General features: G+C 44.0%; 2 protein-coding genes across 2 annotated transcripts in view; both read right to left on the minus strand.

The window, feature by feature from the left end:
* Positions 1-15,337, minus strand: part of MEI1 (meiotic double-stranded break formation protein 1) — a 58,320-nt gene extending 42,983 nt beyond the window's left edge. The window contains exons 1-11 of the mRNA XM_010983500.3: positions 15,167-15,337; positions 12,555-12,678; positions 11,668-11,718; positions 9,874-9,947; positions 8,511-8,616; positions 7,790-7,993; positions 6,459-6,589; positions 2,678-2,792; positions 1,721-1,837; positions 625-724; positions 364-498 (exon numbers count right to left, since the gene is read on the minus strand). Of these exons, the coding sequence (XP_010981802.2) occupies positions 364-498; positions 625-724; positions 1,721-1,837; positions 2,678-2,792; positions 6,459-6,589; positions 7,790-7,993; positions 8,511-8,616; positions 9,874-9,947; positions 11,668-11,718; positions 12,555-12,678; positions 15,167-15,337 (1,328 nt within the window). The remainder of the gene's footprint in view (positions 1-363; positions 499-624; positions 725-1,720; positions 1,838-2,677; positions 2,793-6,458; positions 6,590-7,789; positions 7,994-8,510; positions 8,617-9,873; positions 9,948-11,667; positions 11,719-12,554; positions 12,679-15,166) is intronic.
* Positions 15,338-18,126: 2,789 nt separating this feature from the next.
* On the minus strand, positions 18,127-23,654 carry LOC116156270 (uncharacterized). Its single transcript, XM_064491295.1, has 3 exons — positions 23,648-23,654; positions 20,198-23,223; positions 18,127-18,219 (listed from the first exon to the last, which is right to left on the minus strand). Exons 1-3 carry the CDS (start codon positions 23,652-23,654, stop codon positions 18,127-18,129), a joined length of 3,126 nt encoding a protein of 1,041 aa, XP_064347365.1.
* Positions 23,655-27,182: the final 3,528 nt, after the last annotated feature.

Raw genomic sequence — 27,182 nt, forward strand, 5'->3', positions numbered from 1 at the left:
ATAAATACAGAATAAAATCCTATTTTAAAAAGTACAGAGAATTGGAAAGAACTCTTTCAAATTAAAAATACGAAAGTAGAAACAAAACACTCAATAGTAGGGTTAAAAGATAAAGTCAATAAAATCTCCCAGAATCTAGTACATAATGACAAAAAGATGAAAAACTGTCAGAAAACAAAGAAAATTAGATGACCAATCCACGATGCCCAATATCTGAATGGCAGTTCCAGAAAGAGCAGAAAGACAAAATTCAACAAAATTTCGCTGACCTAAAGAACAAGTATTCCCTGTAAGCTGCTCTGGCTTTGACAAGCCTTCAAGTTCGTGCAGAGATGGGAAGTTCAGCCTGTCTGGGTCTCTCACCTCAGAAAGGCGGAGGTGGCCTTCACTGCCTCAGCCGCCACCTCCAGCACAGGGCTGCTTACTGCCTCTTGGAGAGCACGGCCAGCATCTCTGCACATGGCTGAGCTTGTGAACAGCTTGATCTCCTCTGGCTGCCTGAGAGATTGTAAATGAAGAATGAGTGTGTGGACTCCTATCACTGACCCCACCAGGAATAAATACTTCACTTCTTTCCTTCTCCAGTCTGGCCCTACAGGCCTGATGCTCCTCCACTTTGCTCACCGAGTCAGGATCTCAGCAAAGAGCAGCAGGCCCTGCTTGTGCAGATCAGTGTTGTTCATCCTCAGGCTTCCCTGTAGGCTCCTCACCACCGACTCAATCCCTACCTCAGTGACATAGCAGAGGCCAGGATTAGTGTTTGGTAGTTTCTTCACTGCCTTCCCAGGAGAGGTGAGGGCTCTGAACAGCACATTTTGCTGGCAGCCCTCATGGAGAGGTCCTGACAAAGTTAGGCTGACGGGACGGGACTGTGAAATCTTTGAGGGTAGGCACTTATCTGATTCATCTCTGTCTCCCCAAACCCAGCACAAGCCATAGCACAGGCCTTGGTATTCAAAGTATTTAGTCAATGCCTACTGACTGAGCTGCACCTTCTCTGCTAGACACACTCCTATTCTTCCTCAAAGAATCAGGCTGGACCTCCACTCCTCCAGGAAGCCTTTCCCTGATTCACTCAGGCAGAGATATGAGCCTCCCCTGAGCTCCTATACCTCTCATACTTCCCCTCTAGCAGAGCCCTAGTCAGCTTATTTATATCTCTCTCCCCTTCCAGAGGACAGGGACCCTGTTATATGTATCTCTAAACCTCCAGGTCCCAGCCTGGTGCCTGACATAGAATAGGAACCCAGAATATAAAAGAATGACTGAATGTGCCCAATCTAAAAACCTAGATGTGAAATAAAAAGTCTCAGACAAGGAAGGTATCACCAGGAGGGAAGAACAGTGTCAAAAACATTTGGAAGGGTGAATCAGCAAAACTTGGGGACTATCTAGATGGATAGATATCTGGGGCACAGGAAAAGATTGACTCCAAGGCTGAGTAAAGTTGTTCTTAAGGTGCAACAGGGATTCATTTAGTGGCCAATAGGAGTGCCTTTCTCTTGCTAAACATATATACTTTTGCTAATCAGTGAAGAGCAGAACTGTTTGGACATCACTGCTTGCAAGTGGAATCTGGTAATGAGTTTGGACTGATGGAAATGACCAGACCAGCAGCCCCCTCCAAGGTGCAGGTTAGCCCCCCATCACTGTTGCAGCTACTTAACTCCAAAGAGCCATCCACCAATGCCAGAGCTAGTCAAGGACCCACACTACCAACCGTACACCGTGTGGCACTTGGAAAAGAAGAGTGGCTCTTCTGCCAGGAGTATCAAGCAGTTGTAGCTAGACCAGACAAGTACTTCACTGGAAGAGGAAAGATGCTCAAAGAGGAACTCTGGCCAGGGAGAGGGAAAGAAAACAATCAGTGACAGCTATGTGATCATGATCCCTTAACTAAAGCTAGGGCCTTAGATTTATTCAGCATCTCACACCTGTCACTTCATCTTTTCACACACCCTCTCCATGAGACATGACCATTAATTCACAGATAAACCTGGAAAATATCTTCAGGCTTATGATCTAATCTCATCTTTTTAACCTATGGGGAAACTGAGACCCAGAGAGAGGTATGGTTGGTGGTAGAGGTGGGACTGGAACTCAGATCCCCTAATCTCAGGATGGGTAACAGCATGATGCAGAGAAAAGAATTCTGAGAGCCAAAGAGCTTTGATTTTGTATCCCTTCTCTGCCAAAAACTAGCCTTGTCAATTTAAACAAGTTATTTCCTTTCTCTGGTCTTCTATTATCTTATTCATAAAATAGCAAAGATGAAAAACATAGTAAAGATGAGGACCTAAATGTGGCAACATTTACAATGCATCTCAGGGCATATTTCCTGGCTCATTATGAGACTTCAAGAAACATTAATTCATTTTACCTCCCTAGTCCACAGGTCTTTCCACCACCCCACATTAGGTGTTTGTTCCTTGATGGTCAAATTAATGACAAAGATCAGTAATAAATTGCTCAAGGTCAAATTAGAAATCCATAGCAGGAGGATTCAGACTTACAGGCCTGCTTCCTAGAGTCTGTCATGTACAATGAACCTGCCACCAACCCACCCCCCTAGTATGCATATCAAAGAACCCTCAACAGGACTGCTGCTGCTGCAACTCAAGGGTCTTAGTCAGAATTCTGGGGTCCTCAGAGGAGAAAGTTAGAAAGGGCCTCCTACCTGGGATGTCAGCATGGATGAAGGCCGGTGCATGCTTTGCTGGTGAGTGGACCAGTACTGCAGTTATACAGTGGGCACTGGCCACCTGCAGAGTCTCATCTCTGGAGAGGAGAAGCTGGAGAAACAGGCAGCAAGATGTACCACAGTCACAACACTGACAGGACCAGAGGGAAGTGGCCTGAGTGCCTCCGGGCAGGAGCCTGGTTTGTCTCTGAATCCCTCCTACACTATTGAACAGGCACAAGGATGGTGCTCAGGGAGAACAGTTATGGATTATGGAAAGGAGTCTCCATGAACAGCAACAGGTGAGAAATGAAAGAACACAATAGCACTCAAAGAACACTAAAATCATCACCAAGAAGGGCTCAGGCCTTCATTGACAAAAGTATTTTCACAGCATTTATCTGGTTTTAATGTTCGCAACAAGCCTAAGACATAACAGGGGAAGGTTCTACTATGAGCTTCACTTCACAGAACATGCAGAAAGAGTTAACATTGCAGGCCCAAGACTGTTATCCTTAGAAAGGCCTGCCTGCAGGTTGGCCACTGAGTGGGTTTGGGAAGTTGAATTTCAGGAGGGTTCCCAACACTCCCAGAACTGGTAAGAGTGGCTCACTGTGACTAAACTATTTACACAAGCAGTGTAGTTTATGCTGAACACCAGCTTTCTTCTTGGGAATCTGGAATTTTGGTATGTGCTAGGCAGAGGGTACCTACGTAACCAGCTAGCTCCCAACAAAAACCTGGGGCACGGCGACTCTAAAAGAGTCTCCCAAGCAAAATTTCACACATGTTGTCACAATTCACTGCTGGAGAAATGAAGTGCATTCAGTGTGACACCACTAGGAGGGGACTCTTGGAAGCTTGTGCCTGGTTTTCCCCCAGACTTCATCCCATATACCTTTCATCTTTGCTGATTTTTGCTTTGCAATTCTTTTGCTGTAATAAATCATAGCTATGAATATAACTGTACACTGAATCCTGTGAGTCTTCCTATTGAATCACTGAGCCTCAGCACTCAGAGGAAGGAATTAAAGCTCACTGAGGTTGTTACTTATACCAGGCAACACAGCTAGTAAGTAGCAAAGCTAAGGCACTTTCAGAAATCAAGGAGAGTTAACTGCAACCACAGATTTTAAGTGTAGCAAAAACTGGCCTTCTGGGGGAAAATGACGGGTAGAACATATAACACAAGACAAAGGAGAGTGTGCCTGATTTTAGAGCTTCAAAGGAAAAAGACCAAGTCACACACATCTGATAGAGATGCATCTAAGGTCTGTAAGCTTAAACTCATCTCAGTCATGTTAGACTTAAAAGTGGACACATAAACAGCCTTTCTGTTAGTATATAAAGGAGTTTCTAGATATTAATCTTTAACTTGTTCTCTTTTATATAGGAAATAACATGTGTTTCAGACAAGCCTCCTGATGCTAACCATTACTGATGCAAACCACTATTTTATGTACCACTAAGAAAGAAAAAAAGCTATAATTAAACTGATACACCATTGATGATAAAATGTCTCCCAGTTTCAGAGCTGTTAAAATGTAAGAAAAAAATGTGCCTTAGAAAAATGATATTTAACCATTAAGCAAAGCAATGATTCTTAGTTTAAAATGCATGCCCCATATTGTATTGAGAAACACTCCAATCCTTTTTTCCATCATAAACAAAATTAATTATGAAAATCTATCTTTAAAAAGATCTTAATTACTCACCATGACCTATCAGGACTTGCATGACCTTCCCTGCTTAATCCCTAGCCTCATCTTGGGCCACTTCACTTCACCTCCACCCACTCTCCCATCCTACTGGCCCTCCATCTGTTTCTGGAACACATCAAGCATTTCCCTTCCTCCAGCCTTTACTTGTTGTTCCCTCTGCCTGAAATGCTTTTCTGCCCACTCTTCATATCACTAGCTTACTTTATTTATTTATTTTTTTAGCTTCAAAGTGAACACTGGTTTACTTTAATTCTTCAAGCGAAAGCTTAAATGTCAACGCTTTAGAGAGGCTATGATTGACAGCTCAACCTGTAGATGGCTTCCTCCAATACTATCTCATCTCCTCTTTATTTCCTTTATAGCACTTATCAAAATCTGTAATTACTTTGCTTGTTCATTTACTTGCCTATTATCTGCCTTCCCCATTAGACTGTGCAAGGGCAAGAAACTCACCTGTTTACATACCATGATATTCCCAGTGATTAACAGTGAGTGACTGACATAGCACATTAGTGCTCAGTATGTATTTGACCAAATAAATTAATCAACTTCTGAAACAGCGGGAACACAAACATTGACAATATATTCCCAGGGACCTGAATTTTGGGAGAATAAGTTGGTCATCAGCCAAAAGCAGGAAAGAATAGCATTAGACTCTGACAAAAAAAAAATGCCAGAATGGAGGTATAAGAATACATACCAGTCTTATCTTTATTTAAAATTTTGACATTTTTGTTTATCATGAATTTTTTGCATTAACTTCAGTTTTTTTTAATATTGCTTTAAAATATTATTTATCCTGATTGCTGAATATTTTAGTACCCCTTAAATTTTGCACCTAAGGCAAGTACCTCACTTGCCTCACCCTAGTCCCAACCTCGCTGGTTCCTGTAGGAAAATAAAACACTAATCATCCAAAATGGCCAACGGAAGAAGAGTTTCCCAATATGGATGGAGGATGGGACCTCTAAACCAAGATTCCTGTCTCTAGAAAGTTCTCTCCCCCTAGGGAAGCACTCTTTAATCTCTGTCCCTGCCACCATCATGCCACCTTGGCACACTGTGAGGACACAAGATCTTGTGCTCCTGTTAAGCCTAGGATCAATGTTTTACCATGGATGCCACTGTGGACTCCAGGAAGGCAGCAATGAAATGAACACAGAAAATAACCCAATATGAGATTTTGTGGTTCAGAGACACAGGACTTGCTCTTTAGAGTTCATAGGCCCTGCACGAACCATTCCAGAGGCATCCCAGGGAGACAAGGAGGAATAGTTTGCTCTGGCTTTTTAATATCTACCTTATTTATCCCCAGTTGTCTCCCTTTCCCACTTCTGACCAGGGCTCCTCCTCCCTTCTGCAGAAGAAGTCCCACTATCTGGTCAATGAACAATATCCCTGCTATCAGATGAGGATAAGTACCTCTGCCAAGCCCCATGCTGAGCACTGCAGAAAGATAGCCAGACTCAAGTCTTGCCCAAAACTCCCAGCTGATCAATCACAATATGGCGAGGTAAGTGCTGTGACAGAGGGGCACATTCTGCCTAAAGGAGCCAGGTGACATGGGAGCCCTTATAGGCCTTGAAGGCCAAATCAGACAGAGAAGAGAGGAAAGACACTAAAGGCAAAGGGGAAGAGCACCTGAACAGGCACAGAGACAGGACGTCCTAGCATATGAAGGACCAAGGAGAAGCTGCATATGGCTGGAGCACTGGGCTGTGGGGTGGAAGGGACAGGCAAGTAAGGCTGAAGGGATAAGCCAGGTCCAGAGAAAGAGGGCTCTAGGTACCAAGCTGAGAAGCTTAAGTTTTATCCCTCAAACAACTGAGGTAGCACTCACATATTCTTCATTCTCAGACAACACAGATATGAAGGTGAAGATACAAATATAAGGATTCATAACTGAAAGAAAAACAACTTTCAGTCTTCTAATAGCACATTGTTTTGGCCACTTAGGAAATCCCAGATAGCAGGAGTGGTGGGTGAAGAAAAGGTCCAGGAGGCACTCTGGTTTCCTTGTTATTGAACCCAGAGACCAGGAATCACAAGACAACTACCTTTTTGAGCACCAAAGGCAGTGAGGTCTCTCCTGGTGGCCCCTCAACACTCCCAGTACTTTCCGCCAGTGCAGACTTGTTCATGATCATGGACACAAAGAGATCATACTTCAGCAGCTGCCTCAGCAAACCTAGAAAACAGGTTGGGAAGTGAAGGAAGAGGAGCACAGGCACTCAAATAGGCAGCCCCTCAGACATCCCCTAGAAACTTCTTTATGTCTCCATAGATATTCCTAAGTACTGTATTCTTTTACATGCTATTGTAAATGGGATTGTTTTCTTAATTTCTTTTTCAGATAGTTTGTTGTTAGCATATAGAAAAACAACTGATTTTGTATCCTACAATTTTACTGAATTAATTTATTAGTTTTAACAGTTTTTTAGTGGAGTTTTTAGGGTTTTCTATATATAAGATGATGTTATCTGCAAACAGAGACAATCTTTCTTCTTCCTTTCTGATTCTGATGCCTTTTATCTCTTTTTCTTGCCTAATGTTCTGGCTAGGACTTCTAGTACTACGTAGAAGAGAATCTTACCTTTTTCAGTGCAGTCTCCACAGTGGCACTCACCACAATGAACTCTAATTGTCTACACCCGTCTTCCACACTGGACTATGAACTCCCTCAGATTGAAACTTGGGTTTGATCATCTTTATGACCCCATAGCCCAGCATAGGGCCTGGCTCAGAATAAACACTCCCTATATGTGGCCAAACTGTTCATAACAGAGCTCTTGGTCCAAACTGTGAGAAGAAACTGTTGCTTCCCACAGATAATACATCACCCTGTTATTCCTGCTCCAGAAAAGGCCCTCACTCAGTCCTCAATCACAGTGCCCATTTGCTCTATTCAAAATATGAAAGCTCCCTGCTCAAAAGCATTTGATAGATCTTGTGTATTTATGTGCAGAAGTAACAGAAGAGGCTGAAAGAGTACACTGAATCTCAAATAATAAGCCGAGAAACAGACTTCACTTTGGAGGCCAGAGGGAGCCATACCTGACTTTCCAAATAGGAAACTAACAGGATGCGAGTTGTGCAATGTGAAGATTAACTTGGCAGCAAGTACAGGATGCACAAGGGCAGGCAGTAAAGACCAGAAGCAAAAATATTGCTGTCCCACTTTCTTTCCTCTTCTCCTTCCAAAGGCAATGTTCTTAAGATGCCACATCAACATTAGACATCTTTCACAGTCTGTGCCTCTTATCTCCAAAACCCACGGCTTCTACCCTTTACAAAGCAGCAGACCTCTCCACCACTAGATAATTAATATCTCAAATCCTCAAGCAAAACCTCAAAAGCTTTCTCTTTTCACTCCAGTCCCATGTCTTACCCAAGCAGTTGATCTGTAGCTCCTTTGTCTGGGCACCATCCATGGTAGAAAGGAAGAGAGGACACAGCTTCTCCCGGAAATGGCCCCAAAGCATCTCAGCAGCAACTGGTGAGGAATACAGCTTCCCATAGAGGTAGCAGACAGAAGCTTGCACCCCCTCATTGGGGTACACTAAACCTCTCAACAGATGTCCCATCAGGTCACCTATCCAGAAAACAAGGGGCCAGGGGAACCTCACAATGTCAACTGCTGTATGAAACTCCAAACTATTGCCCTGAATGAGGCAGGGATGGTAAGCCCCTATAATCCCCCACAATACATGATTTCTGGGAACTTATCCAAAAGGGAAAACCAAGACTTAGAGAAGTTAAGTGATTTGTCCTTGGATAAATCCTCTGTGAGATATTTATTTGCATTTTACTAATAGACAAAAGTGCTTCTATATTTCAGAATTAATTCCTCCTCCCACCCAAAAGTAAAGGCTCATGGTAGTACTTAATTCTTTTGTGTTAAAATAATGAATAGAAATAGCCCAGGACGAAAATTGAGAAATACTTTTTTTAATTGGCCAACAAAGAGCATATTTTGCAGATGGGGAAACTAAAGCCTAGAGAAGGAAAGTAATGACTTCCCAGGTGTATACCGTGAACAGACCAACTAGATAGAAATGTGATCAAAGCAGGTGAAAGGTAGTGGCAACTCTTCCCCACAGGTCACTTACCATGCTCCATCACAAGCTTGTCTGCCAGAGCAGGGATGGCATCCACCAACTTGCCAAGAAGGGTCAGGGTGGCCAGGCTGCCTCGCATGGAGGGCATGTTACACAGCTACAGAAAGTGAAAACATTCCGCTCTATAAATTAGGTTCAGGACATATCACCCACCAAAATTCATCTTGCCCTACCCACACCAAGTCCTGTACTGTGTGTGTCTCTCACCACAATCAATTAGCCTCTTTAGCTAAGTGTCAATCTCCCCTAGAGGAAAGGGACTGAGTCAGATTCCTCTCAGAGTCCTCAGTACCCAGCTGAGTACATGTTTGTTAAACTAAACTAAAATTAGTACATTTTCCCTCCTATGGTGCCAAAAACTGAGAGGGAAAAGTTGGGAACATCACAGAGATGGAATTCTAGTGCATTGTAAAAAAATTATTATCATCATTATTATAGCTACTATTAATATGAGCATTCTATTTGTCAGGCACTATGCCTGATGCTTTACAAGAAGAGTCAATAGTATATATTTCATCTTTTCTACTGACTAGCTGTAGCACCTTAAGTAAGATTCTTACCTTTTCCAGTGGGAAATAATAATAGTACCAACTTCATAGGGTCGTTGGGAGGACTGAATGAGATATTCCATGTAAAGCACCTAAACAGTGCCTAGCATACAGAAAGTGCTCAAAATGTTACGTGGCATCATCATAATGATAAGTATTGATATATCTATAATTAAAATTCAATCTGATATATTAATCACATGCAGAATTATAGTTACAAGGTAATTTAACATTGTTTCTAATAAAATGTTGCTCTTGATGGTGTTAAGATGAACATTTGTCTCCCTTTTGCAAAAAAATGAAAAAGTGATTCTGATATTATTCCTAAATCTAAACACATGAAAAGGCTGCTTGTTTAACTGATATCTTTGACTGCATTGAAGCAGTTTAAACATATCTACTCACTGCTTACCTTAATGATAAAAGTAAATGCCTTCAGTGCAAAAAATAAAAATACTAAGCCAAGACATAATAAACATATTTCCTTAATAAATTCATCAAGAAAATCTGTATTGTATTTAGGAGGATATAGAGAATGGCCATGGGATGATTATGCCAAAAAATGGATATCCTCACGTGGAGGCAGCATTTGGGAGATTGAAAAGGGAAGGAAGTAAGCTGCAAAGAAGACTGGAACAGGATCAGAAGACCCAGGGTCTAGCTCTGGCTCTGCCACCAACTGGTGACCTCAGGCAAGTCCTTTTACCTCTCTGGGTTTCAATCTCCCCAGTTATCCAAAGGGTTGACCCAGCTCTGACATCTAAGGATTCTGAGGGGTACTCAAAAACCCACAGCTACTTACTGACCTCTTTGTGACACTCATCCAGCAGGTAATGAACAGTCTGCTCTGACTTCAGCTGAGTTGTAAGCTGGATAAGGACTGAGCAGACACAACAGCGTTACTAATTAGAAGACAAACCCTGGCCCAGAGTTCACTTTTCATAGCCCTTCTAATCAAAGTCATTTGCTTGTGTTAGTTGGCATTAGTCTTTTCTGTCTCCTCCACTCTTCATTGTTTTATATCAGTGGTTCACAACTAGACTGCACATCAGAGTCATCTAGGAAGCTTTAAAAACAAATACTGATGTCCAAGTCCCACCCCAGACCAATTAAGTCAGAATCTCTATAGAAAGAGTATAAGCTTCTTGGATATTTTTTAAGTTTCCCAGGTAAGTCTATTGTGAAGCCAAGGTTGAAAACTACTGTTTTATATTTCTACTTTTTTCCTACTTTGCTACTTCATATGCTAGAAAACAGAATTATGAGTTAGCTCCTGTGCCAAAAATTGTGAATACTATTATCGCTCAACCCTAAACCCACTCTTCTATACAATCATTTATGATGCTTCTGCTGGTGTCTTTGAGGAGGGGTGGAGAAGAGGCTGGCTCTGCAAGTGTGAGGAAAGCTACAAATTAGATTCAGCTACTGCTGCTGGAAGGTTCTGCCACTTTCAGGGTAAAGACGCATTCCAGGGTAACATTCAAAGAAACAGGAAGAAGGCAGGAAGCAAACAGGAACAGTGAGGAAGGAGCAAGTCCTTCCCCCTCTGGCTTAGCAATCTCCATCTAGTGCTCACCATCTCAGTGAAGTTCCTGGGGTCTGTTGAGGGTTCTGCAAGCTATGCTGGCACCAACCAGAAGCAGAAGGCTTTAAGATTAGAGCCCTACTCAAGAGTGGCCTTGAGGAAAATGGTGAAGGGAAATCTCCCCACCCCTGCCAGTGGTCAGAACTTCAAAGTGGTACATTTGGTTGTCCACATTATCTAAACTGAGAGATAGTCAGATGTACATACAGATCATATTGACTGATCTGTTACAGCTGCTAGCCGTTACAGCTGCTAACTGTGTAGCTGGATGGTCATGGACCCAGCAGCAGCCAAGCAACATCCCCTCCTCAGAGGTCTGAGTTTCATATGTGGAGTCCTTCCTCCAAATTAGTAAATTTTAATAATTCCAACCTCTCCCTTTCTTCCCCAGCCTTAAGGGTGGGAGCTGTTTTCACAAATTGCCACCCCTGTGAAAACTTGTTTCTCTTTTTGCCTTCAGTTACCTAGTTAACAATTCTTTGAAGTTTTTTTTCTGTTCAAATAATTTAAGTGCTGTTTCCTGACTGGACCCTAACTGATACAGTTCTTGCTCTTTCTATAAGAACCCTCTCATCCCAATGCACTTGCCTTTCTTCTTGAGCTCTTTATAAGTAAGCCCACGCATTTCCATAGCTTTAATCACCACCTATGTGCAAACAACTTCCAACCAACCAATATGAATGTAATAAAAACAGAGTTTTATACATGTCTTTATAACAGCACTCAATCCGCTCTTGTTATTTACCAGCCAATCTCTCCTCCAGAATGTAAACTCTTAGAGCGTAGGGACTATGTCTTATCCATCTATGTATCCCTAGTGTCTGATACAGTACTTGGCACAGAGTAGGTGCCCAAGAAAGAAATGCAGAATTAATGATGGACAACTAATTGAGTTTTCTTAATCTGTCTCTAAAATGAAACATTTCATCAAGGTCTCAAATAATCAGAGCTTCAACTCAGGCTAATATCCCCAGCTTCAAATGCTGGGTACACACTACACACAGTTTCGCCTTACCTTCAATACAGAGGTCTGTTACACTCCCATCCTCCACATTGCGTAACAGTCCTTGGAGCAGAAGGAGGTAAGAGGGGGATGGTTAATAGTTAAAAGAGAAACAAACCCACAAAGGCATACTGTGAATTCTAAGACTAATAACAGCTTTAAGCAATGTCCCAGCTAAGTTCTATCCTCAGCACCAAATGCCCAGATTTTCAATAACCCATTCTGGCTTTAAAAGGATAAAAATAGTCAGTGTGGCATAGCACAAAAACTGTGTGTTCTGGAGTCTGTAACAGACCTGGGGTAAAATTCCAGTTCTGCCTGTTGTTAATTATGACATCCTCGAGCCTTGGGGATCATCCTCTCTCCCTTAAAATACTGTCCTGGCAGTTAAAAGCCTGAAAAGCCTCTAGCAGAGAAAATCACCCAGTTCGAGTTAGCTCCCTTCCTCCCTGAAAAGGCTCATTCCATAAGACATTATAATTGTATTAATAAAAGGGACCTTTTAATCCATCTCATTTTACACATGAATAAACTAAGGTACAGGATGGAAATAACCCAATTAGGGTCACACTCAGATCAACAGTCTTCAGATCAAACTTTTAATCCTGTTCAAAGACCATACAGACTGAACTTTTTGAAAGATCACACGTTCCCCATATTCAGCTTCACACTTTTACTAACCTCTAAGCTGTAGTAAAGCTAGTTATCATATAATGCATCATGCATCTTAGAAAAAGGATCATTTCTTAATCATTATGACAAAACAATTTGCTAATAAGTTAAACTGTTACATCGCAAAAAGTCTAACTTATCATTCCAAGACCAGTTCTCCAAGACCCCAAAGCAAATGTACATGTTATACATGCAAAATTCATGCCAAGTTTTCCTTTCAATCTCACCGAAAAGCATGCTTATGAAGTGGATACAGACTCTCTGATCCTGAGCCACGAGCTGCATGACCAGGGAAGCATGCCTCATGAGAGCATCTCGGAAGCAGGACAGCACATGCTTCTTGCGCACCAACTTGGGGCAGATGAAGAAAAATATTCAATAGCAACTAAGTCTCAGCTATTCTGAACCCAAACAATTATAATTTCCAAATATAATTACAAGATAATACTGAAGGGATCATCTAAACTATGAAATATGGAAAAGGGCATCATTTACACACTGGAATACATGCTTTCAAAGGTTTATACAACAGCTAAGGTTCCTAGTACACTATATTTACATAGCACTTTACTGTTTACAAATCACTCTTGTCTACTAGGTCATTTAAGCCTAATGAGTTGCTGAAGCAAGCAAAAAGAGGTATTACTATCACCAATTTGGAGATGAGAAAACTGAGGCTCAGACCTTCCCTAGGACTCATATCTAAGTCTCCAAACAGGTCTTATCCAAGGTCAGTGCTCTTTCCACTTCAACAGTCTGGGAGAGTGATACTGGGGACCCTTCACGAGCCTCACTGAGGTAGGTGAAGAAAAATGCATCCTTCCATTCAATTAATCTTCCTTTCATCAATCTTCACACTCATTTTACCTCCTTGTACAGGGAACTGGATAATAGCTGTGCAAAGTGCTCAAGACAGCAGCAAAAGTTAGGTCAAAAAAGGGGTGTGCACCAAGGACAGGGTACAACGGACTACATCACCCCTTCAATTGGTGAGAACTGAAGCTTAGAAAAAGTGTACTCAATAAAAGGTGGGGAAGTTGCATCTTATTGCCTCTAACCTGTGCTACAAGTTTCTCCTTCACCAGTTCCTCCCATATAATGCATTAAGCTAGTGATTTAAATGAGTTACACAAAAAAATCTCAATGACATTCCTTCACCTGATAGATTAAATCCAAGCTCCTTAGCTTGGATTCAAACTCTTAAAGGAACTAGTCTCAACCTGGCTCTCTCACCTCCCTCAACTTCCCTTCAAACAAATTCTGATTCCTCACTCAAATTCATCCTTGCTAATCCCTACCTCCCGGGACAAGCTCCCCGATCTCCTCCAGTCCAAATCTCACTCATCATCTCAAGTGTAATTCAAATGCTTCCTCCTCTAAAAAAACCTTTCGTAATTTCACTCCTTATCCCACACAGCACTTCACCACAAGTATGTCCACCTTCTAAATTACCAGTAAATGTGTTCTCTTATTTTCTCCCCTACCTGTCTTATTCATCCCTGTATCTGAAGAATAGCAGCCTCAGAACTCTAGCCTGAATGATACTGCAGATGTTGTGAGCTAGCTCACTTGTTCTCAGAGTATGGTCTTCAGACCTGAGGGTGCCCAAAACCCTTTACGGGGATCCATGAGATCAAAAGTATTTCCATACAATACTAAGATGTTATTTGCCTTTTTCACTTATTCTCTCACAAGTGTAGAGTTTTTCAAAGATTACGTGACATGATGTCACAACAGATAAAATGCAAAAATATATGAGAATCCAGCTGTCCTCTATTAAGCCTGACATTAAAGAGATTTGAAAAATGTAAAACAAAGACACTCCTTTCACTATCTTCTGTTTCAGAAAATATAGTTATTTTTAGTTTTAAAATTATTTATGCCACAGAACTACACTTAAAATGGTTAAAATGGTAAATTTTACCTCACATATACTTTGCCAAAATAAAAAGAATTATGTTAACATGTAATGGATTTTCTATGATTTTTAAATGAATATTTTAAAATTTTGTTATTTCTAATACAGTAAATAAACAAAAGCTCTTTGGAGTCCTCAACACTTTTAAAAAGTGTAAAGCCATCCTGAGGGCAAAAACGAGACTCGCTGATCTAGCCCATCCCCTACCCTCCTACAGCAAGAATTCCCCTCCCGTCAATCTCAAAGAAAAGTGATCTCCCTCAACTCTTCTTGGAGGCCTCCTGGGCCAAAAAAACTCACTGCACAGGTGAGTAGGCACTGAGGGAGCAGGCAGCCCATGCTTCAGTCCACTCTGCCTCTCAAAAAGGTCTTCCCCTCACCCCGCTTCCGCTTCTTCCCAGGGGTTACTTCCACCGAACTTCCTGCCGCCACAGAGCCCAAGGCACCCCACCCCCACCCCGCCACATTCGCAAACTCAGAAACCTTAAGGAAATGAGAAGCACCCAGGGCCTATGTGCCCGGCTCACAGGCTGAGCTAAGGTAAAATCCTGGAGAAATGGGAGAGGGTCAGCAAAGGGCAGGGCAGCCGAGAGAAGAGCGGAAGGGAAGGTGGGAAAGCGTGCCAGATTTTTGAGGGGCCCTGGGAGCCCCCGATTAAGTGAGGACAGGGATGGCCCACTTGAGGCACTGAGCCAGGGGCAGGGCCTCGTTTGAAAAGGGGATGCCCAGGCCGGAGCGGGAAGGCCTGTTGGGTAGACAGGCTGAGGAGGCACAGTAAAAAAGGCTGGCCTGGTTAGGGGCTAGATTTAACCAGGCGGGTGGTCCGGTTTAGTTTCCGGGAAGGTGCGTTGGGTTCAGAGGAGCTGGTCCGGCGAGCGGCGGCCCCGGTTGATGAGGAAAATGCCTGGGCCCAGTTCGCACCGACACGCCGGCCTCTGGCAGCAGCTCCAGAGCGCAGGCCAGGCAGAGGCGTGGAGGCACGGGCAGCAGCCAGCGCGAGTCGTGCCGGTAATGGGCCTTCTCGAACAGCAGTGCCGCCTCTTCGTCCCTCCCGGGCCCGGGAAGTCCTGCCACCGCCTCCCTCACAGCCATCGCTCCACCAGCGTTCTAACGCGGCGGCACCTTTTCCCGCGCAGTTTCTGCGCAAGCGCACTTGGAAAGAGCTCTGCGCGGGCGCGCGGGGAGGCGGTAATGCGCCTGCGCGGACCGAGGACCAGCTGCTCTCATGCGAGCGGCTGCCCCTGAGGGCGGGTGATGGACCGTGGGACCGTGGAAAGTGTCCATTAAATCCGACGCTGTTTGCTTTTAAAGCTTGCTGGAGTTCGTCTTCACCACACCGAAGGCTGAAAAGCAGTTATTAAGACCATGTCATTAGCCTTGAAAAAGGAAAGAAAGGAAGCAATCCATTTCTACTATTAAAAAATTGAATAAACGATTTAAGGGATTTTTATCCAAAAGCTGTTAGCACTATTATCTTAAATTTATGTGACACCTTTCTCTCAAAGATTCTTATATAGTCCTCTTAAGATACCCTCTCACAGAGGGTTGCACAGCACTTGGGACTTTGCAAGCACAGAAGGAATACTGAAGAAAGCAGAGTTTATTGTTAAATATATTAATAACAACCCGTCAACTTATAAGGATTTATTTAGCACCAAAGTGCTCAGCAACTGGTTAATGTTGAAGGAGGTAAGTTCAAGAGGTGTTTCCTACATTCAGAAGCAATGTGACTGAGTGGGAAAAGTGCTTTCCATGGCAAAATAATTTGGAAAACGATGACTTATTTTTAACGGAGTATTACGAAGTAATGGTTGAGAAAAGTAAATATTAACATGGAAAAAATATCATTAAAATGCTAAAAGTACAAAATATGCAGAAATATATATGTATATAAAATAAATAAGCAACAAACATTCAACACATCTTACATTATAGCAGTAATAAATGTTCAATGAAGAAAATAAAAGAAAAATAACATGTTGATATATCTTCTAGTCTTTTTCTATACCTTTTTACAACAGCAACATACAAAGGTGTGTAAGCTTTTCTCAGAAAAAATATATCATGTACATCTTCTATATCATTAAGTATTATTCCATGTATATGTTTTTAATGTCAACAAAGTGTGTATTCTTTTTGACAGAATTTAGAGCCAGGAGCTATGCTAGGAGCTAGGGAATTCCAAAAGTGAGCAAGAGACAGTCCTTGCCCTCGGGGAACTAGAAGCCCAGTCAAGGAGACAGACAAGTAAATTATTATAATAGAGCATAGATGTATTAGTTATCTATTACTGCATAATAATCCTTGTAATGGATAGAATGGTGACCCTCAAAAAGACATCTCCGTGTCTGCTGTGGACCCAGTTGTGTCCCCCAAATTCAGATGTTGAAGCCCTAACCCTTAATGTGACTATGTTACTGAGTCCAAACTCATTCTGCTTGCTGCATGACAGGCCAATAAATCGGGAGATAAGGTGTTAGGGCAAGGAAAAACAACTTTATCCAGAAGTTTGGCATACCAAGAAGATGGCGGACTAAGGTCCTGGAGAACCATCTTCCCCCAAGTCAGAATTCAGGCTCCTTTTATACTGAAAAAGGGAGGGGATGTGGTTGGTTGTTGTAAACTTCTTGGTGTTGGAATCCTATGTTCTTGCAGCTATCCATGTAGGTCAGGTAGTGTTGTTCCTGCAAACCTCCAACAAGACAAATGTTATTTTCTATTCTGCAACTTTTTATATGTTTCTGCATTTTTTTGTACCCTTAGCATTTTAATGAGAAATGGTTAAGTGTTATACCCTTGAAGATCAGAGCCTTGAGAATGGGCTATCCTGTATGTTTCAGGCTCTAGGCAACATCCTTTTACAAAAGGTACAGAATCAGCATGACTCAGCATGGGAAACAGCACAGGTTTAAAGTCAAAGGAATAGATCTAATGTGGAATCAGATTTGTTCTTTTCTATTACAACTATATTTGGAGATAAGGCCTTAGGAGGTAACTAAAGTTAAGTGATGTCTTAAGGGTAGGATCGGAGTCCTTATAAGAAGAGGAAGAGGGAAATATCCATCTCTCCGTCTATGTACATGCACTGTGGAAAACCCATGTGAGACATAGTGAAAAGGTAACCATCTCTAAGCCAAGAGGAGAGCTCTCACCAGAAACCAAATTAGCCAAGACATTGATCTTAGACTTCCAGCCTCCAGAACCATAAGAAAACAAATTTCTGTTGTTTAAGCCACCCAGAATTTTGTACTATCTTGTTATAGCAGTTGGAGCAAACCAACATAACATCCAAAATCCCCAGAGGCTGTAGATGTTACCTTTTTTCTAAAGGATCTTTGCAGTTGTAATTAAATTAAGGATCTTGAAATGAGGAGATCATCCAGAGTATCCCATGGGCCCTAGATCCAATGATACGTGTCTTGAGAAGAGGCACACAGAGCAAAGGAGGAAGCAGTGTGACCACAGAGACAGAGATTGAAGTATGGTGCCACAAGCCAACAAATGCCTGCAGCAACTAGAAGCTGGAAGAGACAAAAACTGATTGCCCCCTAAAATCTTTGGTGGCAATGTAGCCCTGCTGACATCTTGATTTCATTCAGACTTCTGGCCTCCAGAACTGAGAGAATAAATTTCAGTTGTTTTAAGCTACCAAGTTTGTGGTAATTTCAGTAACCACAGAAAACCAACACACCCCAATATATAGCAGCTTAAAACAACAAACATTTATAATCGGCATAGTTTCTGTGTATCAGGAATCCAGGACGGCTAGGTGACTCTGGCTCGAAGTCTCTCATGAGATCTTAGTTATCTGAAGACTCACTAGGGCTGAAAAATGATTAGTGATAGAATTCAGTTCCTCAAGGGCCAATGGACTGAGGGCCTCACTTTCTTGATGGCTGTTGTCCAATGGCCTCCTCAGTTCCTTGCCACAGGCACCTTTCCATAAGGCAGTTCACAACTTGGAGAATGGCTTCCTTCAGGGAGCACACAAGAGAGTTGAAAGAAGTCTGCCCAAGATGGAAGCTACAGTATTTGTAACCTGTTCTTGGAAGTGACATTTCATTATTTCTGCTGTATCCTGTTTGTTAGAAGTGAGTCACTAGATTCAACCTACACTCAAAGAGAGGGGAATACACAGGGCGTGAATACCAGGAGACAGAGAGCATTGGAGTCTTCTTAGAGGCTGCCTACCACAATATAAGTGCTGTGGTAAGGGTTGGCACAAATTGCTACGGGGACACCTTGTGGACAGCAATGCATAGGAAGAAAAACATCAAAACATTAACTGGGTGATGGGATTATGGATTGTTTTTTCCTTTCCTGAATTTTCTAAACTCCCTTAAATAAGCATGTATGAGTTTTACAATGAATTGAAAACTAGAAAAGGTAAATGAAAGCAGAGAAAGAAGGAGAGAAAGGAAAAAAGAGAGGATAAAGGAGAGAGGAGGAGAAAACATGAATTAAATTCCCAGCTCCCGCATTCACTAGTTTAGGTTCTGTGACTCTGTTTTCACCGGCTGAGGCTGTCTACAGAGGTATCATCAGACATAATGCCCTTTGGCTAAGAAGTTTCAGACTTGATTGAAACAAATAATTAACTCCAGAATGTCCCACAGGTGGATGAGGCAAAGCAACAAGTATAATTACTTGTTGGCAGTTGGTTGGCAGTGCTTGAGAATAGAAGAGGTGGAAATGATTTTTCCATGAAACTTGCTCATGGGCGTCAGAATCCCAGCAGGGTAGATACCCAGTGATCAGGTCCCTTCCTTGTGACCTGAAAAATAGTGCCCAGTGCAGAGCACCACCCCTCCTCTGCAGGCAGTGGAGGCTGTTTGAGCATCCCACCTCAATCACAATCAGCCCAGAATAGGTCAGAATGGAACCATGATAGAAACTTCAGTGAGCCCTACTGTGAGGAGCCAGGGAGGGGAGGTGTTTAGGAGATGACATTGGACTGACCCACAGTCCCCAAGCCTACAAACCATAGAGTAGAAATGGCTTCTGTCCCACTCAGAGTATCCCAGACTCCAAAAGAGGGCACTTATATAACATATGGCAAAGAAATCAGAAACCAGAGGGCCCAAATAACCAATTTTATTAGAGGTTATTTTATCACCCCCTTTGGGGGTCAGCAGGCCACTCTCTCATGCCTTCTCTGACGTGTTTTGAAGACTCTGGGCCCGCAGCCTACTTTCTAAAGCCATGCTGGGGCAGAAAACACCTCAAATGCTTCATAAAACCAAACTTCTGTGGGGCTGGTGGATTCTGTGGGGCACCATTTGGGTTCTCAATTTTCCCAAGTTCTTCTGTCTTGGGAAGAGCAGCCCCAGCACCACAGTGACCAGGTGGCTGAAGGTCCCTCTTCAAAGAAGCGTGGACTCTGAGGCTGTCCTCCCTTACATGGGGGTCACTAGCTTTGGGAAGCAGGGTAGGATCAGGATCTTGCACACTCAGGTTGGGAGCTAAGTGCTGGGGCTTGGCCAGGTGTGGGGACCAGGAGATCTTGTTCAAAAGGCTCATGCTCAGCCTTGCTGCAGCAGAGTGGAGACTCCTTTTGAAGCTGAAGGTGTCTGTGGAACAGGAGGAAGGCTGCTGCCCAGCTCCTCTGCCGCCCTCAGGCTCCAGGCTTCCTCTTCTCCTGTGTGTGGGCTGCTGACATTTGAGTCTGGAGAGCTCCCAAGATGTGTGCTCCTCCCTCCAGTGGTTGTAGACTGCCCTGGAGTATGAGATCCTCACTCTGCTGGGAGCCCTCTCTGCCATCTGGGAGACCCCTGGCCTGATCATTTTCCTGCCCCTGCTGTTCTCACTGGAAGGTTCTTGGACCCTTTCTTGGCCACACCAGCTCCTAGATTCTGCAGTAGGTCTGGGGTTCCTGGGAGCAGTGAGCTTGGCCCTGGGAGGAGCCTCTTTCTGGACAACCTGTGGTTCTTTGGGGCCCCCTTGTGGCCTGACTCTCTTAGGCTTTTCAGGATGGGTAGAAATGCCCATTGGTTCTGACCAGTGTGGTCTACGCTTCTCCAGGGTTCTGGCCTGTGTGGGAAGTTTTACACTTTTTCTTTCTGGGAACCAAGCGCTCCAGGACCTCTCTAGGGACATAGGGCCTGGCCTCAAACCATGGGTCTCACAACACTTTTCCTGCTGGCCCTGCAGCTCACAGGATGTGTGTAACCCAGAGAGCCTCAGCCCAACAAGGGGCAGTGGGCATGGTCCTAAGAAGTTAAAGAGCAAATAGGACTCTAGGATCTGCTGGGGGAAGCCCCACTTCAGGTGTGCAATCTTCCGCCGCATAAGCGACTCTAGGAGCAGTTGTTGGCTCTTCTTGTGAACTGGCCTCTTGGGCAGGATCGTGAGGGCAGAGGGAACATCCACCAGAGCTGGGGCAGCTTGGAGGGCTTGACCATGTGAGACAGAGGGGCAGGGAGAGGGCAGGCCCACGGGAGCATCCAAGGACTGTGGGTCCCGGAGCTGTCGAGTCAGGCCAGAGGCCTTGCCTGGATCTGCTCCTTTGTCCCTTTGTCGGCTTCTTTGGAGTTTAGGTCGGGCCTGCCAGGAAGATGGTTTGATACCCACTTTGTGCTTCCCTGCAGGGGCTGTGCCCTGGCTGGCCAAATCCTCTCCCTCCCCACTGTTGAGCAGGAAGAGTTCTCCCTGGTTGAAGAGAGGCTTGATCTCAGGACAGGGGGCAGAAGCCACTGCTTGTTCCTGGTTCATGGCCCTGTATCCAGAGCCAGTGAAGGCTGGGGGCCCCTCACCCCCAGAATAGTCACCTTGGAGATTGCCTTTAGCAGCATCCTTTCCTCTGACCTGGTCCTTGTTTCTCCCCCTTGGTACTCGAAGCCCCCCAGCATCCTCAGCTCTGCACTTTTTCTGGCTCCCTACACGCTGGATTTCTGCAGCTTCCTCATTTCCATGCTTGTTTCCTTGCCTGTGTATCTGGATCTCTTCATCAATTTCACTTCTTACCTGTCCCTGATAGTCTTCCCCAGGAGTCTGGCTTTCTGTACCATCATCACCCATGGTCCCTCTCAGGTTTCTCTTCCCTTGTGTTTGGATTTCTGTGCCATTCTCATCTCCAGTCTGCTCCTGTTTCTTCCACTCTGATGAACCGGTCTTTCCATTAACCTTACTTTTTAACAGTATCTGGTTCCCTCCCATAAGTGTCTGGATCTTTCTATTATCCTCGTTTCTAACCTCTCTCTGGTTTTTCCTCTCCAGTGTTGGGTTTTCTACATTGGTCTTTCCTCTATTCTGCTCCCAGTTTCTCCTCTCTGGTGGATGGTTCTCTCCAATTTCACCATCTAGCTGTCCCTGGTTCTCTCTCTCAGGTATCTGGGTCTCTGTAACAGCCTTACCTTCAGTTTCTCTCTTCTCTGGTGCCTGAATTTCTGTTTTGTTCTCACCTCCTGTCTGCTCCTGGTTCTTCCCATCTGATAAATGAGTCTTTCCATCAATGTCACCTCTTAACTGACTCAGGTTTTCTTCCCCAGGTGCCCACATCTCTGTACCATCCTCAACTCCAGCTTCTCCCTGGTTTTTCTTCTCCAGAACTTGAATTTCTGCACCATTCTCATATCCAGCCTGCTCCTCTTTCTTCCATTCTGCTGAATGAGTTTCTACATCAATTTTACTTGTTAATTCTCCCCCATTCTCCACCTCATATGCCTGGGTATTTGCACCACCCTTGCCTGTAATGTATTCCTGATTCTTCCTCTTTGGTATGTGAATCTTTTCATTAGTTTCACTGTTTAACTGATGCTGGCTTTCTTCCCCAAGCTCCTGAGTCTCTTTACCATCTTCACCTTTAACCCCTCTCAGGTTTATTGTCCCTGTTGCCTGGATGTCTGTACTATTCTCATCTCCAAACTGCTCCTGCTTCCTCCTCCCTGGTGGATGGGTCTCTACATGAGAGACACCTCTTAATTGCCTCTGGTTCTCTGCCTCAGGTACCAGGGTATTTGTACCATCTTCATCTCTGTCCTTTTTCTGGTCTCTCTTTTCTAGTGCTTGAATTTCTGCTCTATGATCACTTCTAATCTGGTCCTGATTCCCCCAACATGGCATTTTGAATTCTCTGTTAATTTCACTTGCTACTGGTCTCTGGTCTCCCCACCATAGCGCCTTGATCACCACCCAATCCTCCTCTCTTATCTCCCTGAGGTTCTTCCTTCTGGATATCTGGGTTTCCCCATCATCCTCACCTCTTTTCAGGTCTTGATTTCCCCACGTCTCTTGAAGTTCATGTCTTAGTTGTTTCTGGATCTCTACCCTGAACACTTGGATCGTCCCACATTTCTCACTTGCACCTTGATCCTGCTTTTCCCACCCTGGCGTCTGGATCTCTGTTACATTCTCACTTGGAACACATTCTTGTTTTTCCCACCCCAGGGCCTGGGTCTCCATGCCATCCTCTTTTTTTACTTCTCCCAGGTTTTCCCTCCCAGATATCTGGCTTTGCACAGCATTCTCACCTCCAACCTGGTCCTTTTTTCTCCTCTCTTCTGCCAGAGTTTCTGTACTGGTATCACCTCTAATCTGGTCTTGTTTTCCCCACCCTTGCACCTGAGACTCCTCACCATTCTCACTTTCAGTCTGGCCCTGCTTCCTCAATCCTTGGGCCTGGGTCTCTCCTTCATCCTCCGCTCTGGCCCCTTTCCTGTCCTTCTCAAATGCCTGGGTCTCTACAGCATCCTCTTTCCTACTCCTATCCTGGTTCTCCCACACTGGTGTTTGGGTCTCGGCGTCAGTTTTACATCTTAATTTTTCCTGGTTCTCTCCTCTACATGCCTGGGTTTCAGGAAGATCCTCACCTCCAGCCTCCCTCTGATTTTTCTTCCCTAGTTCCTGAGTTTCAACTCCCACCTGGTCTTGGTTCTCCCACCTTGGTCTCAAGATTTCTCCAGCAGTTTTACTTATTACTAGTCTCTGGCTTCCCCACTTCAAGACCTTAGTCCTTGCATTCTCCTCCAGCCCAGCGTTTGCTGGGAGTTGCCGTCCAGATGCCTGAACCCCCCGAGCATCCTCCCCTCTGCTCACTCTCTGGTTCGCCCACCCTGGATCCTGTGTCTCTCTACTATCCTCTCTGCCTGGTGTCCAGGTTTCCCTTTCCGGTGCCCAGGCCTCTTGTGGGCAGCCCCAGGACTTCCAGATGGACATTCCCACATGTTGGTTGGAAGGAACAGGTAGGAAGTCTCTGGAAAACAACTGCAGCCTCTGAGCTGAAGGGAGGTTTTGAAGAGAGGTCATGGAGCTGGGGTGAGGTCTCAAGCTGACAATATGCTCCAGTGGTACCAATTCTTCCTGTGAGTGGACCAACAACTGCTCCACCCTTTGGCACATGTCCAGGGCAGGGGACGGTAGCTTGCAAATCAGGTGAGTCTGGTCATCACTGTGACACCATGGTACCTGCCATGCTTCCCGAGAACTTTCCTGAGGAATCATACAGGTGCTTGAAAAGCAGGTGGTGCAAAAGACGTGTCCAGATGGGGTGTAGGCATCCCAATGTAAACCTTGACATGGGTGCTGACAAGGGAGCGGGTATTGGGTCCATGATTCCCGGAGGCTCCTCCAGTATTTCCATCTCTTCTTTTGGGCCCATTGTTGGGCATGAGCATCCAGTCCCCTGAAATTACCAGGACTGAAGAAGAATTCAGGGGTCAGCCTGAAACAAGTGTCATGTCTCATGGAGGGCACTGCCCACTTCTGTGGTGGCACCTGTAGATGAGAACAGAGAAGCAAATTCTTTGCACTCACATTGTCACATCTAATCTTCTCAGATCAGAATTGTAATCCCCATTATCCATATGAGGCTTCTGGGGCTCAGGAAAGGGGGAGTCACTGCCCTTAGGGAAAACAGTATTCATTCAAGAAAGAAAGATAAGGTGGGAGGGGATAGCTTAATGGCAGAGTACATGCTTAGCATCCACGAGGTCCTGAATTCAATTCCCAGTACCTCCATTAAAAATAAATAGATAAATAAATAAACAAACAAACCTAATTACCTTGCCCCCTTGCAAAAACAAAACAAAACAAACAAAAACAAAAAACAAGAACAGGAAAAAAAGAAAGAAAGAAAGATAAAGAGTTTACTCTAGGCGAGGCTCTGTTCTAGGTGCTGGAGGTACCAGCACTAACAAGACAGACAGTTGGGAGCCATCTTCTAGACATGGAAGACACAATAACCAAGTATACAGCATAACATTAGATATCGAAAAGTGTTTTGATGGAAATGAAAGCAGAGTGGGGGTAGGATTATCTCCTTTAGACACATTGGTCAGAGAAGGCCTCTTGGAGGAGGTGACATTTGACTGGAGACCTGAATGAAGCAAGGGACAAACCAAGTGACATCTAAAGAAAGAGCGTTGTAGGCAGAGGAGATGTTAGTACAAAGGCCCTGAGGATGCAACAGGCTCAGTTGTACAAAAACAGCAAGGAAGCCCCTGTGGCCGGAATGGAATGAGTGCCAAAGAGAGCGCGAGAAATGCAGGACAGATTATACCGAGCCTTAGAGTTGTGGTTAGGAGTTGGATTTTATTCTGAGTTTGACTGGAAGTATATTCATGAGAGCCATTGTAGGGTTTTGAGTGGCAAAGTGCTATGATCTGTTTTAAAAAGTTTGTTCTTATTGTCATTCTAAGTGAAGTAAGCCAGAAAGAGAAAGAAAAATACTATGTGAGGGGGGAGGGTGGGCTCAGTGGTAGAGCACATGCCTGGCATGCAGGAGGTCCTGGGTTCAATCCCCAGTACCTCAATTAATAAATAAATCAATCTAATTCCCCCCCCAAAAGAAAAAAAATCACACACACAAAAATACTATATGATATCACTTATATGTGGAATCTAAAAATAAAAAGCACAAATGAACTTATATACAAAACAGAAGGAGATTCACAGAAATAGAGAGCAAACTTACAGTTACCAGGGGGAAATAGAGTGGGAAGGGATAAACTGGGAGTCTGAGATTTGCAGATACTAACTACTATATATAAAATAGATAAACAAAATTTATACTGTATAGCACAGGGAACTATATTCAATATCTTATAGTAACCTATAATGAAAAAGCATATGAAAAGGAATATACGTATGTATATGTATGACTGAAACATTATGCTGTACACCAGAAATTGATACAACATTGTAAACCAACTATACTTCAAAAAAAAAAAATTAGGAGAACTACCAATAAAAGAAGTTTGTTTGTTCTTGCTCATGAGCATAATGTTAGGCTCAAGCTGGGTGCAGAAGACTAATTACTGTATGAGTCCATATGGGCAGAGTTAGTCTGTACTATTAGAAATCAGCATGGTTATGTCTGCAACTTTCTGGGCTGCTGGTCTGTTTCTTAATCTAGGGCTGCACATGGATTTGTTCAGTTTGCAAAAAAAATCACTGATTTACACACTTGTAATATGTATATTATCCTTGGATTAAAATTTTTAAAGAGAGAGAGAAAGAAGTTCATTCTGTTGGCTGCATGGAGCACTGACTATGGTTGGGAGAGAGAGGACAGGAATCAGACAGAAGGCGGTATCTACAGTCCAGGTGAGACCTGAGGGTGGCTTTGCCCAGGAGGGTGTGGTGAGATATTTGAGATATGGTTTGCAAGTAGAGCTCATAGGACTTGCAGGTGGATTGATTGTGAAGGGTGACGGAGAGAAGTCAGGTGACTGCTGGGTGTGGGGCAAAATAATGCTCTCCCTGACCAGTCTGAGATCATCTCTAGTACACAGGGCATAGAACAGTAACAAGAGACTGAGACAGCTGTGGTATTAAAGGAAGGAGGTGTGTGGGACCCCCTCACCTTGATAAACTTCCTCATGCTGGGTTGGGTCCTGGTGACCTGATGCCAAAAGTGCCGGATCTGCCAGATCAGAAAAAGGCAGAGGACGAGCAGGTTGCCGCAGCACCGAGGGTCCCTGCAACTGCGATCCTCAGAGAGCAGGCCCCTCACTGGCTCCCACTCAGGGCCCTGGAATGGCCCCACCACAGCACAGGTGCCCAGGATGGGCAGCAACATGACACAGCTTAGGTCAGACAGGTGGTGTTAGGGAGTTTGAGGGCAGGACTGGTATGGGTGACCCACCTAGTTTGGGGCGGGGTAGCCCCTCCCTTATAGCACCCCTTGTCACTAAGGCCACCTCACAAAGGAGCCTGATGCTGTAGCCTCAGCTCCAGATGATGAACCCGGCATCAGAGCTGGCTAACATGCCCTCAGTACAGGTAAGGACCACACTGCAGAACTGCCCAAAAGGAATTAAACAGAAGAACTTGTTTTAAGTGTCCTGTCCTCTGAAGTGAAGAGATTAAGTTCACCCCATGTACGATGTAACCTGTAGTCCGCTTGATATCTTTTTTCGTGTTAGATACTTTCATCCATTTGTCCACTGGGCTATCCGATATTAAAGATTAAGTGAACACTGTGTTGAACATGTGTGTTCTTGTTTAATCACCCAGCATCCCTTTCTCTTCTCACATCGTATCTTGATTTTTTTTGTTGGGGGAGTATTTTCCCATCTCAGGATCAGTGTTGAGAGGAGTAGAAATGCTACCCTGACGACTTTCACTCCAAGATTATATTCAAAATATTGAATAACAGAGCAGGCAAGGTCACCAGCCAATCAGAATGGGCCAAGCCTCAACCCTTTAAAATAACTGGGTTGTAAGTGGTCCCTGGGGTTCCAGTAGAAGGGCACCACCTATTTATCAACTAGTTGGAAAGCATTTCTCTATTTTAAGAACCCAGTGTGCCACACAATGTATCTTGGCTAAATGCTACCCTAGCTTAGACCTGCTACTTTTTCACAGACCCAGGACAATTAAGGAGTGGAGGCATGACCTCAGTTTTGCCACCTGGGCTGTCTCTTCCAGGGCTCTAGTTATCAAGAATAGAGATCCTAGGTAGGAATAGGAAGCTGGTTAAAAAAGAAAAAAGAAAACA

Source organism: Camelus dromedarius, chromosome 11 (assembly GCF_036321535.1).
Source record: "Camelus dromedarius isolate mCamDro1 chromosome 11, mCamDro1.pat, whole genome shotgun sequence".
In the NCBI taxonomy this organism is placed as follows: Eukaryota; Metazoa; Chordata; class Mammalia; order Artiodactyla; family Camelidae; genus Camelus; species Camelus dromedarius.